At 39.9% G+C, this 13,948-nt stretch overlaps 1 protein-coding gene and 1 long non-coding RNA gene across 7 annotated transcripts in view; one reads left to right on the top strand and one right to left on the bottom strand.

The window, feature by feature from the left end:
- Window positions 1-13,948, top strand: part of smap1 (small ArfGAP 1) — a 136,809-nt gene that overhangs the window by 3,808 nt on the left and 119,053 nt on the right. For all 6 annotated transcript variants that reach the window (XM_044214003.1, XM_044214002.1, XM_044213999.1 and 3 more), the window contains exon 2: window positions 13,166-13,299. In XM_044214003.1, coding sequence (XP_044069938.1) covers window positions 13,166-13,299 — 134 coding nt within the window. The remainder of the gene's footprint in view (window positions 1-13,165; window positions 13,300-13,948) is intronic.
- LOC122884284 lies at window positions 95-3,920 on the bottom strand. The gene is made up of 3 exons (XR_006379852.1): window positions 1,993-3,920; window positions 1,484-1,538; window positions 95-108 (listed from the first exon to the last, which is right to left on the bottom strand). It is a non-coding gene; the product is annotated as an uncharacterized LOC122884284 (long non-coding RNA).

Below are 13,948 nucleotides of genomic sequence, written 5' to 3'. Positions count from 1 at the left end.
CCAGGTTGTTATCACTGCTCCAGGTCACCAGGTGGTCAATCTCCCACCTGTAGGCAGACTCTTCCCCATCAGAGATGAGCCCAATGAGGGTGGTGTCATCTGCAAAGACTACAAAAAAGAATTCTCAAAAGCAAAGCCTGGGGAACAGAGGGCATCAGTCATTGAGGTTTAGGCATTTTCATTTAATGCTTCCTAATTAGTTCTTATTAAGTACTCAAGTTAACTTGTGTAGTAATGTCAAAAGCAACACCAAAGTAGTAGAAAATAAATTATGTGTACAAACATTGCTAATGAACTTGCACAAGACAGGTGGTAGGGCTGTCACTTTTTATCTGAAATTTGAACTTTTGTTTGAACATGGGGAAAAAAACTGAAGTAGTTTGTTTTGTGTTCCAGCCGAAGGCGTTCTTAAACGTTACTATCAGCTTGACCTATTACATGCCCTATTGACCTATCAGTAAACTAGACTAATAAATAAAAATGGAGGACACTAGTGTGCAAAGCCAAGCTAATTGGATAATCATGACACCGAATCATCTGAGATTCAGTGTGTGAAAGTATTTTGGGTTCTGCTCTGTAGATGTCAAAATTATCAACAAAAATAAGGTTTTTTGCTGACTTGTTTTGCTGATCTGCGTGTACTTCGAGTTTTCTGTGGTTTGAAAAGGAAAACTCAACAAGTGTCAACCTCAACAACAAGCAACTGCATCATGTCATAATTCTTTTAATACAGAAACAAGAATGGTTTGTATATTTGGTAGATGTTTTATTTACCAATATTTTATTTATATAGCATTTTGCATAATTGAAACTCTTTGGGTTTTAGGCTGTTGGTCCCTCAACACATTTTGCATTTTTCTGTCCTTTTTTATAAAATCATGCAGCCCTAGTATGAACACATTCCTAACCTCACATTCCACCTAACATTTTGCACTTCTGTGACATTCCAGCTTCTCCAAGGTCCACATTTACCACTATGCACAAGTATTACTTTGCTATACTATATTTATTATGTATGTTTTGGGCTAAAACAAGGTTTTTTTTAATGGACAGTCAGAACTAATGTTGGTTACCATCTTTTTGTATCTGTTTCATTTTTCCTGAAAACGTGTCCCATTGTTTCACTACACTAACCACACAGGGCTTTTCATAACTGAACTTCTGTAACTGGACCTGGAGTTGAGATTGTTTTTGTCAACTTCTGAACATTTCTCTCTGTGAGCTTGAACATAGATGTCTCCACAGTGCACTCCAAACACAAGAGAGGCAGTGTATTAGCTTTTATTGATTTTTGAAGCAAGCATTCACTCCATGGCTGATTGACCACTCAGAGGACAGAGTTCTGGTTTGATTGATCGATCAGTTTGCAGTTTGTTTTAGGGTTTGGGATGACCAAACACTATCTGTCCTCCATACGGCCTGCTGCAGTCAGTGTGTCTGGGTGTGGCAGCCCTGCTATGACCACTGCAGTGTGGTGACTCACCTTAGCCTCTCAGCTGTAATTCCATCCTCTCTCCTGTCTACACACACACACTGCCCTACATTGAGAGAGAGAGAGAGAGAGAGAGAGAGAGAGAGAGAGAGAGGGTTGATTGCAATTCCATTTTCCTGTCCTCCTTGGCATCTCAGTCCGTCCACTACTTAGAGTCCAGACTATAATTTTCGCCTTTGGTTTTAACACAATCGTTTCACCAATGTGACTCAAACGCTACACACACACACACACACACACACACACACACACACACACACACACACACACACACAGAGGCTGGCAGTGTGTCAGTGTTATGATTTGTGGCTGGGGGTGCTCGGAGCTGGCACATGCTCTCCTCTGTGCTGGCACAGCAGATCTTGGCAAGCGCCTGCAGGGCACTCAGCGCTTTGACGACCTGTCCTTGGTACCTCTCTGTTGTCACACACACAACATACTGGCACAGGCTCACACACACACACTCACACTAATTTGGACCCAGAAGGTTGCATACGCACCTGCAATTGTACACATTTTAAAGGTGTGAAGGACAGGTTAGCCTTGCAGTGTCCAGAGAAGAGGCATCATCAGTGAGACGCTGCAGCTCAGCCTGCATATAGTGGGTGTAGTGGCAAGTTGGGCTCAGTGTCACATAGGTAATGTATGTTTCCAACTGTTAAGCAAGTTTCATGCAAATGTTAGAAATGTGGTTTATTTCTATGTTGAAGCATTTATAGTTTCTGCAGCTTTACATCAGCATAATTGAAGGACAACTGATGTGTTATTGTTTGAGTGTCGGCTAATGTTGGCCATGAATCATACTGACTAAAGACCAAAACAAAGACATGTACTTTAGTATTCTCACTCAACAGCTAATGGCCATGATACTGCAACAATATACGTGATATTGGTCTGACATGTCTCTCTGGTTGTAGATTCAGAACAGATTCATATAAAGTCACTTTACTATAACATGATAACAATTTTAATCTAGTGTGTTTCCATCGATATTCAAGTTATTTACTAACAAAACAAAACAATTTGTGTTGACAAATCCTACCAAAATTTGCTTTGCATCACACCATAATAAGTATAAATTTATATCGAAAGCCATCTAATAAGATTGAAGCCATTGTATTTTATTCTTAATGCCACGATGATTTGTAGACAAAAAGATGGGTGATTCGGCCAACCTCGCACAGGCAGCGTTCAATGAGAAGAGGAAATCGCCATGTACCTCCTTTTGTCATCTTGCTCCAAAGATGGTTATTAAAAACCTGCTAACTTTTTGTCTTAATGTAACATCATACAGTAGTGCATGGTGGCATTAAAGTGTCTTATTAATGTTTATCTTTTGTCTAAGCACATTCATACATTGAGCAAACCTGTTGATTTACTATAGATCTAGATTGAGTGCTAGGGAGAGTCCAGTAGATTGTTAGATAGTTTGATTAAACTCTAACCATGCCCTCTGTTAATCATTCACAACTCTTCTATGGATGGTATTTTACCTCTGAGTGACCAAACTAATCAGGCTGAATAGCTTTTAGCAGTATTGATGAGATAAGACAAGCAGCGTTTGGTCTTTTGGGTTTCTTCCATGCTATCTGTAAACTCAGTTTCCAGTTTATTAGGTACACCTAGCTAAAATAAAACCAGTCTAATAAAACAGTCCTGCAATAAATGTTGAAACTGATTTTAGAGATGTATTGATTCAACTGTATGATGATTTTGGAGGATGTGAATTGTGCTGCTGTTGAACTGTATTCCATCATACTGAGAAGTGTTTCTAACATTTTGTCCACTATGTTTATATCAATGAGGGTCAACTAAATATTTTGGCATTAAAAATGAATCAATTATAAAACAGTTGCCAATTAATGTTCTGTCAATTGACTTATTGATTAATTGACTAATTGTTTCAGCTCTACATGATTGTCATGTCAAGAATGTTAACATACTCCGGCTGTATTCACTACACTGCCTTCTATCACCAGCAGATGGAATCCTGTCCTCTCTTAATCCATCCATCCATCAGTTATTTTCTGTTGCCTGAATTTAAACTGCTGAACAGAGCAAAAGATTTAAAATCTTGTGGCTCACATGCTTGCTGATGCTCTAGTATCATTCATCTTTTTCCTATAGAAAACATAACGAAACAAGCCACAAGCCAAATTGTAGACTAAAAGTTGTAATTTAAATTCTAGTATCTGGATTCACCCCCTGGGTATATCCCTCCTAGCTGTTTCAGTCTTTATTACCTCTGATAATGGTTTTATGTAGTGTCCATCTGTCGTGATTTATAGACTGTCTGGGCCATAATGTTCCTACATTTGTTTTAGAACAGACAATAAGACCAGATGATACGCTTTTATTAGGCTTTCCTCTTGTAATAATAAAGAGGAAACACTGCATGGAGAGGATAACATTTCTCCTTGAAGAAGCAGTCTATCCAATCTTCATTACTGTTGACACTGAATCACACTAATGGACCAGCAGGGAGCAGCACAGCACTATTTTTATTTCCCCCTCAGCATCCTGCTCGTGCTCTCTGATTCTCCACTCTCCTCCGGCCTGTGCTGAAGATTTTGGCAGCCTTCCGATGATTTACTAAGAGGACATTTAATTAGGAAATGGAGGTTGTTAACCTTCTTTAAAGGAGAATACCTCTGAATTTCAGCACAGGGAGGGTTTATTTTCTTACATGTGGCACTTTTCAGCCTTTATGCACTAACATTAGCTGTTGTTTCTTATTCCTAGAGGTAATAAGGAGAAGAATTATATTGTTAAATCAAGGTGTTTTACAAGAGGACATTAAAGGAGCTGTATGCGACATTCACTGCCACTAAATGTCGCACTAGAGCGCCCGCATCTCAGACCCCGGCCCACCAGACTCCATTGAGGAAAAACAGTAATTTTACTTTGCAGATCATCATAAAACACACTTCATTGAAACTGGACAGAAACAAAGTAAAACTCACCAAAACCGTCTTTGTTAGTCTTTCCACTGTTCCAACAATCACCAACTCTGGTTTGGGCAAAATAAACCATTAATACACATTTAGATTATGCAAAGGCATCCGCGGAACGGGCTGCAATGGCTGCAACGTAATACTTGGTGACAAATGCGGCCATCAAAGTACGCCCATTAAAAGAAAGAGAGAAAAGAAACAGCCGTTATATCGCTCTCCTCAAAGCCAACAGTTTCGCAGGGAGGGACTCACATGCACTAACATGCACACACGGCCGGACTGGCTACCAAAACAAAGAACAGAGAAGCTCGGATGACAATGAATGGGTAGTATGATGTCATTCTCTGCTCAGGACGCCATTACTCCACTAGTTGTTTGCTGCTGTATAAATGTTCAAAATCTCATATACAGAACCTTTAAGACAAAATAAAAGAAGGATATAAAAGCTAAAGAGAAATTCAAATAAAAAGGCAGAAAGGTGACCGTGACAGTAGCCAGAATGGATTTCTGGGTGCTGTGGTTCAGAACAGATAAAGACTGCAGTGTTATTAGTCTCGTAGGATTTGTATGAGCCAAGTGGTTTAAGTCCACAAAATCTACTTCTTTCAACTTCAAACTTTGTATCTTGACACTGTCCCTGAAGAAAGAACTGGCTCTGCTTTCTCGTCGCAGACTTTTGTTCTTGCTCACAAATATTGATCAAATAAGCTTGCAGGAATCACATCCGTAAATTCAGATGCTCCTTATTTATTTTTCCTACTTATTTGTTGCTTCAGAGCATTTTCACACAAAGCTTAAATGCCCATCAGCATATGTTCTGCAGAATTAAAAAGAGGGCCACAGATTGATCTCGATGGAAGAGCACAACGCCTCACCTGGTATCTGCGGTCGCCTTCCCCACCTTGCTTTCACCGTCACACACATTTATACACAAACACACGCGCGCACACACCCATCAGTCGTCGTCCTGTCCTCAGGTTGACAATTGGGGCTTTAATTTCATGCTTGGCTGGCCACCCCCTCTCCCCTGTCACTCATCGAGGCTCCAGGGTGTGTGTCTGTCTGTGTCTCAGCTGGAATGACTGTTTGTTTGTTTTTTCAGTGTGTTTCTGTTTGTATGCATATAGGTAAAAACGCATGTTTGTATTTGCGTGCATATTAATTTAAGTGGGTCCCTGTGATGTCATCTTCATGGGTATCTAGTTGTTTGCAAGTGGGTGTGTCAGTGTGCTTGTATGTTGGCATATGTGTATCTTTTGTGCAGGCACGCTCATGCCACACGCATCTTTGTGGCATTCTGCAGGATATGCTTGAATTTACCTGCATGAAAGCGCTGTGTGTGTGTGTGTGTGTGTGTGTGTGTGTGTGTGAGAGGAGCTCATTTGTGTCTAATCAGGTCAGCAGTCTACAAATTAGCATTAGTGTGTTTGTATTCTGTGTGCGTGTGTGTGTGTGTGTGTGTATGTGTGTGTGTGTGGGGAGGATTGAGAGAACTCAATTCAGCTGTCTATTTTTGTCCAAACTTCAGTGCAGAGCAAGTGTAAAGATGGATAGCATAATAAGACTGTTATTGAATCTGAATTATCCACAAGAGACACAGATGAACAGATACTAATGTTTCAGAACCAACACTACAGCTAACCCATCTGCTATTCACTTCATAGTAATCATATGCTTCAGTTGCATTTATTCATTCATTTTTTATTCATTCATTTGAAGACTCAGGGAAGGTCATTTTAAGGTTGGGGGAAAGATAGTTTTTATACCTGCCGACCAGAAATTATTGATGAATTCAGAATAGGACAGCATACAAACAGGCCATGCAGCAACAGTAGGTTAATAGATACAGACCAGTGCAGTTGGTCAGCACTCACAAACCAGAGTGGCTTTTACCCTCCACAGCCAAGGCTCCTCTTTTACACAATTGCTATTATATTGCACCTGCCAAAAGTTTAACATTACACCAAAGTATAGTGTTTTAATTTGACCTACTTAGCTCTTAAAAAGCATTAGTTTTGGTGCGCACCTAGGACCCTTCAGCACCACATTTGTACCAACCTCAAGTTAACAAGGTGAAAATGAACCCTGAAATAATAAGTCACGGTAGCTAATGGTTGAAGCTAATGAGTTTCCATGCACACAAAAGCAGAGCAGATTACTTTGAGCAATCAGGATAAACCGAGGGAATCTGATAACCCATTTACAAATGTGCAAAACCCCAGTTTACATAAAGTTGGTCAGCAATCTGATTTCGCTGCTACTCTGTAGCATATTGTTGAACCAAGATTATCATATAACTGTATTATATTTACAGTAATATGTTTAAAGTTTAGTAGTATAATGTTGCCACTCTGAAAGGTTTTTTTTTTTTGGTGGTCAGGACATTTGGACGGTAGTGCAGCTTTTATTTTCAATGAGTGTGCATGTGTTTGCACACACATTCAAAAGTATATCAATTGATATAGTCTAGATACAACACCACATACAGTAGGCACAAGGAATGGTCTTTGCTTTCATTTTACTACACTGTTACCATAATGATACCTAAAAACGTTCAAAAACCAAGTTAAGGGTTTTCATGGCAAAGGAATAAAGGAATAAAGGAAACGAATGTCGAATTACATGAACTTTCTGAAATCTGGTTCCTGCCAAAAGTGGGTAATAATCAGATTCCGCTAAGTGACTCAGAGGTATTGCTGATCATCATCTACTGACACTGGTACTCACCAGTCAGAGCATCAGAGAGCATTAGTGCAGGCTGCTCATCATCCCAAAGAGAAATGTGATTGGCTGGTTGAAATAGCGCAGCACAGTTTAGCACTGATGAAGCAAGACACAGGTGAAAGTGTATGTCTTTCTACAATAGCGTACTTTATATTTAGAGTATAATTTGTATTAGACGTTCACTTTTCTAAATACAGTCAGACCCTGCTGAACTGCTCAATTGATTTTCTCACAGTAATAGAAATTCTCAGAAGCCAGTAGAGAATGCGAATTGCATTATTCCATAAGTATGCACATATGTGATATGCATTTCACTGTATGTAGATGAGAACTCAGCTCAGACTACTATATGCATTTGTTTTGGAGAATGTGTTGAAAGAGGTTATCTAAGAGTAGATCAAAGTGAAGTCCAATCCATTCAGATAGAGTCCAGCTTACAATGGCTGAGCTGCTTGATTTAGGCTTAACACTCAGTCATCCCTGCCTTAATGCTCCTTTAGGCCGTCCAGCGCATTAGTGCCACTGCATTAACACACTGATGCTCTTACCCGAGACCGGCAAGCCCACTCGACTGCGTGCATTCCCGCTGCCATCCAACCGTCCCTGCTGCACCACCATTATGTAGCCTGGATCCATAAAAGTTTATCCTTTGCATTTGGCGTGTTCAAAGTCGCTTTCAATCGTCAAATTGACAGATAGTAAGCTTCATGCTCTGGAGAGGGACAGAGCCAAAGATGGCACCGAGGGACTGTAGCCACTAGCCTATTAAAATGATTTGACTGTCATTTCGGTGCCATTGCCTACTGAGATTTGGCAGAACTAGGGTGTTTTGTGCTACTTTATATATGATAGATGATGCATTTGGATGACAGATTTCTATGGGAAGCTCTTATATTTTAGATAATTTAAAGAGATTCTACACATATGCACGAGTGTGTTAATATTCTTGGTTTCAGTGAGTTTAATGGCCTTAGTATGCTTCAAACAAAGTGCTTGTCGGATTGTCTTACAACGTCTGAAACCTTTTCAATTGTGGAATTTGGTGAAGCTGCGCCTGACAATTTTTGTAATTTTTAGAGACAGAAAATCCTACAATCGTGCCCACTTTATGCAGCGATTGGCCAGGTTTGCTGAGGTGTTAAAGTAAGGCAGGTTTTGAACTTCTCTCTCAAACTTTCTTTTTTCATTCCTCACAAAACTACTTCTTTCATTTCTTGTTTGTACAGCCGCAAAACATCATGAATCTTTTCAAGCAGAGACTGTCCGAAAGTGTGTAACCATTTGTATGATTGATTGCTGCAAGACAGCAAAGAGGCTATGATGGCAGGGTTTTCGCCTTGCCTTTCAGCACGGCCATTCTGAACAGATCTGAACTTTTGCCTTAAGACATAGTTGGACGACACACTGTACAAACTATTTTGTTTGAAGCATACTGAGACCTTTAGTATCCTGCATTAATTTCAGTGGCTTTTCCACTCTGACACAGTGTTTCCAACTTAGCGACTTTCTTGCTAGATTTGGGGACTTTCAAGACCACTTATTTTAAAAAAAAACTCCTAGCGACAACTGTAGCAACTTTTTGGGCACACCTTAACTTCTCTCCCTTGAAGAGAGTCGCTACATTTCACCATGTGTTCTCATGTGGCTGTTGCTCTCTGGACTGACTGTGTTCAGTCAGTGGGGGAGAGCAGCAGTATGCTCAGTTGACCAATCATCAACTAGACAGAAGCGTGAATGAGTTGTGAATGTGCGCACCTAACGACCAATCTCTGATCTCCATTGTTTTACTGGGAACTCCTTCTCCTTTGTTTTTGTTCTAATGATAATCTTTACCATTTAAGTTACATTTTTTTCTCAAAACACAGAGTTTACAAGAGTGAGATTATTCTATCTTCACTTCACAATCAACAGCCTTCATAAATAGTTTTTTGAAATTAGAGGGAGATTTAGTGTGTGTATATATATATATTGCTGTTGTTTTCTCACATAGAGCCGGACTGGGTTAAAGTTAACTTTTAACTGATGTTATGCTGGTCTGGCAGAAGTCCACTGGAACAAGCGCTAATGTTAGCTAATATGTGGCAGCTAGCTAATGTTAGGCTGTATGTTAACAAACAACAGAGAGAAACTTGAGGTTTGGGAGTTCCAGGGGAACTCGTCAAAGCCAATCCCTGTAGCATTATTTTTTTTCCCCCAACCATTTTGCGCACGCAGCAATCTCTGAAAGCTGAAAAATGAAGGCAATGCGGAAGTGCCAAAAACTGCAGTTCCTCGAATGGCTGCTTGAGGCTGGCTCCGAAAGTGAGTCAATCCCCATAGAGCGCCATGTTAAAATGCCCAACTTTACAGCAGAAATAAACATGTTTACAGCCTGGTACAAAAAAATGGTTTTGGTCTCTATAGCTAATTTCCCCGCTAATGACAACTGTGAGGGGTTGACTTTTTTTTATAACCCACCTGTTTAAATTAAGGCTTAAAGTTATGCATAATTAAGGGTGTGGCTGCTTTGAGTGACAGGTGGGTGCCCTGTCAGGTGGCTAGCCACTAGGTGGTTCAGCAACCAGGCTTCATTCTGCCTGCCTCAGCTCCACCTCTTTGCCCATTTTTGGATTAGCTGCTGTCAGGCACTGCCAAGATGGTGATGGCCGGAGCCACCGGGAGCCGTCCACTTTGAGCTTCACAATGGCTCTTCAGAAACCTATGGGTGAGGTCACGGACACTGTCTGTGTTTTATACAGTCTATGGTTTTGCGTCAAGTCCCACCCTACTGTCCCACCCTACATTAGTGCGCATGCGCCAACGTGCATGCCGCCTGTTGCCGTAGCTCCGTCTTCAGCCAATCGCATTATAACATCCACATTTCACGATTAAACCTAGCTAGCTAGCACTTGATGCTAGACATGACTGATAAGCTGGCTAACTTACCTGTCTGTTGAGAAGATTTCAATGGGAAGAAGTAAATGGATGGGACTGGGAACACTTCTTCATGATTCTGGCTGTCACAGTGGCTTTCTTCAGGGGGCTTCCTTGCTTTGCCGCTGCCCCCGCCGCTGTTGTTCAGCCACCTTAGCATTTTGATGACTGCAGGGTTTTCGCCCCTGCACAGCCTGGGTCTCTCTCTATGATTGATTTTGTGTGTGTAGCGTGTGATGTAGCGTAGAGCTCGTGCTGGTGCTGCCTCGCATTTTTCGAATTTGAACACCTAACAATTAAAATGTTATATATTACATGACGCATAAATGTGATAATTTCATTTGTAATGATAAGTTTATCAACAACAGTTGCAGAACTGTATCTTTGTGTTCCAGGTGTTGTTTTTATTGTCCCCGGGACAACGGGACATCATTAATTTCGAGCGTTACTTAGGTTCTGTGGTATGCGATGTTGACAAGTTAAAGGTCATAGAGTAGTTTGAAGATACTGAATGTTGTCTCAAAACATCAGTATAGCTGCAGGTCTCAACAAAAAGGTTAATATCAGGTTTAAAAAATTCAGACCCGTATGGGGCAGTTGCTTGTGGGATAATTAAAAATTTCCATCCCTCCTCTCAACAGACAGCATGATTGTGTGTCAACAGGAATCAAAATCTTGCCTGTGTCTGTCTGGAGGCTCTTCACGTCTTCTGGTTCTATGTAGCAAGCCCTGTTCTTTTTTTCTGCCAGGGCTTTTATGTAACGCCATGTTAGTTATTTTTGCAGTAGCCTCTGTCTAGCAAACAAAGATACTGAATTTAGTTGGTTTTACTTGTGTCATGAAAATTTGTACTGCTCTCAGAAAGAATGGGTTTAGAACTGTGGTTTGCCCTGTCGTCATACCACATGTAATAGATTGTTTTTGAGGATTAGGCTTTATGGATTAAACAATTCTATGACCTATTACAGCTTTGAGTCTATTAAACTCAAAGCTGCTTTCAATGAGCTAAAATACCTGTTTTTATGATACCTTTCATATTTAGAACTAGGTTTTTAATTATAGTGACATTTAATTAAAGCTATTAATTACTAAATAAAAGTAACTGAGAATGCATGCAACAAAAATACATGAATTTTATAGTTCTTGTGCTTTTTAAGGACCAAAGTCTTCAGCAATAATAAAAAAAAAAATCAGGTTCCTTATTTGGAGTTGGTTAAATGCAGCCATTTTTTAAACAGGACTTGCACATTTAATGTACAAAACGATAAATCTGCACATTTGTACAAAATGACATGTTCATGGTTGTACTTTCATACAGAAGAATACTTCTTAAACCATAGGAGCTGTAATCAAACAATATCCATAAATAAGGGATGCACCGATCTATCGTATCGATATCCGCCTTGCTGACTGCCATCGGCATATCGGCAAATAACATGACATTCACCGATGGCAGTTTGTAAGACATATTCCAGTGACATTTCAAGAGGAGGTACTACAAGCAATTTTAAATCAAATCTCATCACCCATTTGAAAAACCGACACGATTACCTGAAAGCGGATAAAAAACGGTGAGATGAACTGGGCACCAAGAAAGCACAAACCATCACAAGCAAGCCTCAGTCCTTGATAACTACAGCATTTGATTTGTTGGGCTATGTAAGTACTGAAACATTCTTCTCATTGAGTAGGTAGTTGTATAGCAGGCTAAACAGGCTTTTGAAGCAGTTATTCTTCAAAAAAGAATCTTTTTCATGTAAAAGAAGGTCATATTAAAGGTTGTTTTATAAATTTTTATGATTGAATTTGTGCTCATTCTAAGAGTGTAATGAAGGGCTGAATGACTTCAAAACAGTTATTTTTTTATTTTTTATTATGAAGATTTCTTTGTTTCCCTGGCACAAAAGGGGGGATAAACAACAACAAAAAAACATTGGTATCGGCCATCGGCCAAATTGCTAATTTAAACATCAGTATCGGCCCAGAATTTCACAATTGGTGCATCCCTACTATAAATAGCTAATACAAACCACACTATGCTCCTCTATAAAATCCCATTAAGATGTATTGAAGGGATTTTGGTAGCTGTGGCTTAGTGGTAGAGCAGGTCATCCACCAATTGGAAGGTCTGCGGTTCGATCCCGGTGTCCCCCAGCCCACATGTTGAAGTGTCCTTGGGCAAGACATTGAACCCCAAATTGCTCCAGAGTGTGTGTGAATGATTAGTTAGTTTGTTTGGACTGATGAGCAGTTAGCATCTGCCATCAGTGTATGAATGTGTGTGAATGGCGTGCATGTGATATGTAGCAGGTAGTAGGATAACCTAAAGTTGAGGTGTGTACGTTCTGAAATACTAAGTTTTTTCCAAGTGAGGCCATTTCACCAAAGTAAGTCAAGACTTTGAATGTTTGTGCTGTTTGGATTTTATCTTTTCATATTAACTTCTTGAATTTCTCTTCAACTCTGATAGTGTACTGTACCTGTAAGCTACTGCACTTGCCAGAAATCCCTTGTCAGTCAAACAGTTTGTCCAAACTGCGACTTCTGAGCTTGAGTTTCTGTGGATGGGACTCTTTATCTTTGCAGCTATGTTGGCTATCACTGCTCATATTGACTACAGAGTTCTTACTGTATTTGTTTCTAACAAACTGTAAGACTTACTAGAACCTATAGCTTTCATTGTTAGGTGACAAACTTGGTATTACTTGGTATTACTTTGTGGCAAGTGGAAGTGAGAGTTACCTTTTGAATTTTTAAAGCACATTTTTGATGGACTGTGTTGGGGTGAAGAGGTTCAAAGAGAATAGTGGTCACTCCAAGTTTTAATTCATCTCTTCCTGCTGTTCTATCACTTCCACAATTTTGATTTTAATTAAAGGGAATTGAAAGACTGACTCTACATTGTCTTGTCATTGTCAAATGGTAGGGATGGAATACTCCTCTCTGCAGCTGTGCTACAGAGTCAGTTAAACTGATAACAGCAGGACTTACATAAAAATTTTAACCATTGCAGCTTTAAAGCAGAAATCTCTCTCTTTTTCTTTCTATTTCTTTTTTTCTTTCTCTTTCTTTCCCATTTCAGGTCCTCGATGGGCATCATGGAACCTCGGGGTGTTCATGTGTATCCGCTGTGCTGGAATCCACCGCAACCTGGGTGTCCACATCTCCAGAGTCAAATCTGTCAATCTGGACCAGTGGACACCTGAGCAAATCCAGGTATATTCAGGACCATACACACACCTTTAACACACAAACAACTCAAGTGACAACTTGAGTATTAAAGGAAAAATCCACCATAAATGACACATATAATAATTAATAATAATACACAATATACAATATTATACAATATGATTCAGATCAACAAGTTGTACTTGATGTGTTCTAGTCTGGGCCAGTAGCTGCTGATAGCTATGAGGAAAAAATTAAATCATCAATCAAACTTGCTCCATATCAAGAATCAGATGTACTTTTGAAATTTGAACAGTCCACATACTGCGCGGCAGAATCAATGGAAAAAAAGTCCAACAGAGTAGAGTTGTTGTTTGCCTTGTGCAAGTTGGCTTTTAAAAATCACTGGAGTAACACAATGTAATTTCTGTTTTGCAGTGGAGGTTTTCTTTTAACCCTTTCAACCAAATTGACCCAATTTGTGTCAGAAACCTCACCCCTTCTTCTCAGATCCATAGTCAAATCGAAACACACTGAAGTCATACACATACTGCTGGAACAAACATGTATTGTACCACTAACATGCCAATTGAAGGCATTTCAGAGTAGCCCAGTTGAAAATAACAATATATGCCCTACAGAGCGAAGACATGTTGTGCCATAAACCCGTAAATAAAGGGAGTGAAAACCGAGC

The sequence above is a fragment of the Siniperca chuatsi genome, linkage group LG11, assembly GCF_020085105.1.
Source record: "Siniperca chuatsi isolate FFG_IHB_CAS linkage group LG11, ASM2008510v1, whole genome shotgun sequence".
NCBI lineage: Eukaryota > Metazoa > Chordata > Actinopteri > Centrarchiformes > Sinipercidae > Siniperca > Siniperca chuatsi.
This window is presented reverse-complemented; position numbering and strand designations above follow the sequence as displayed.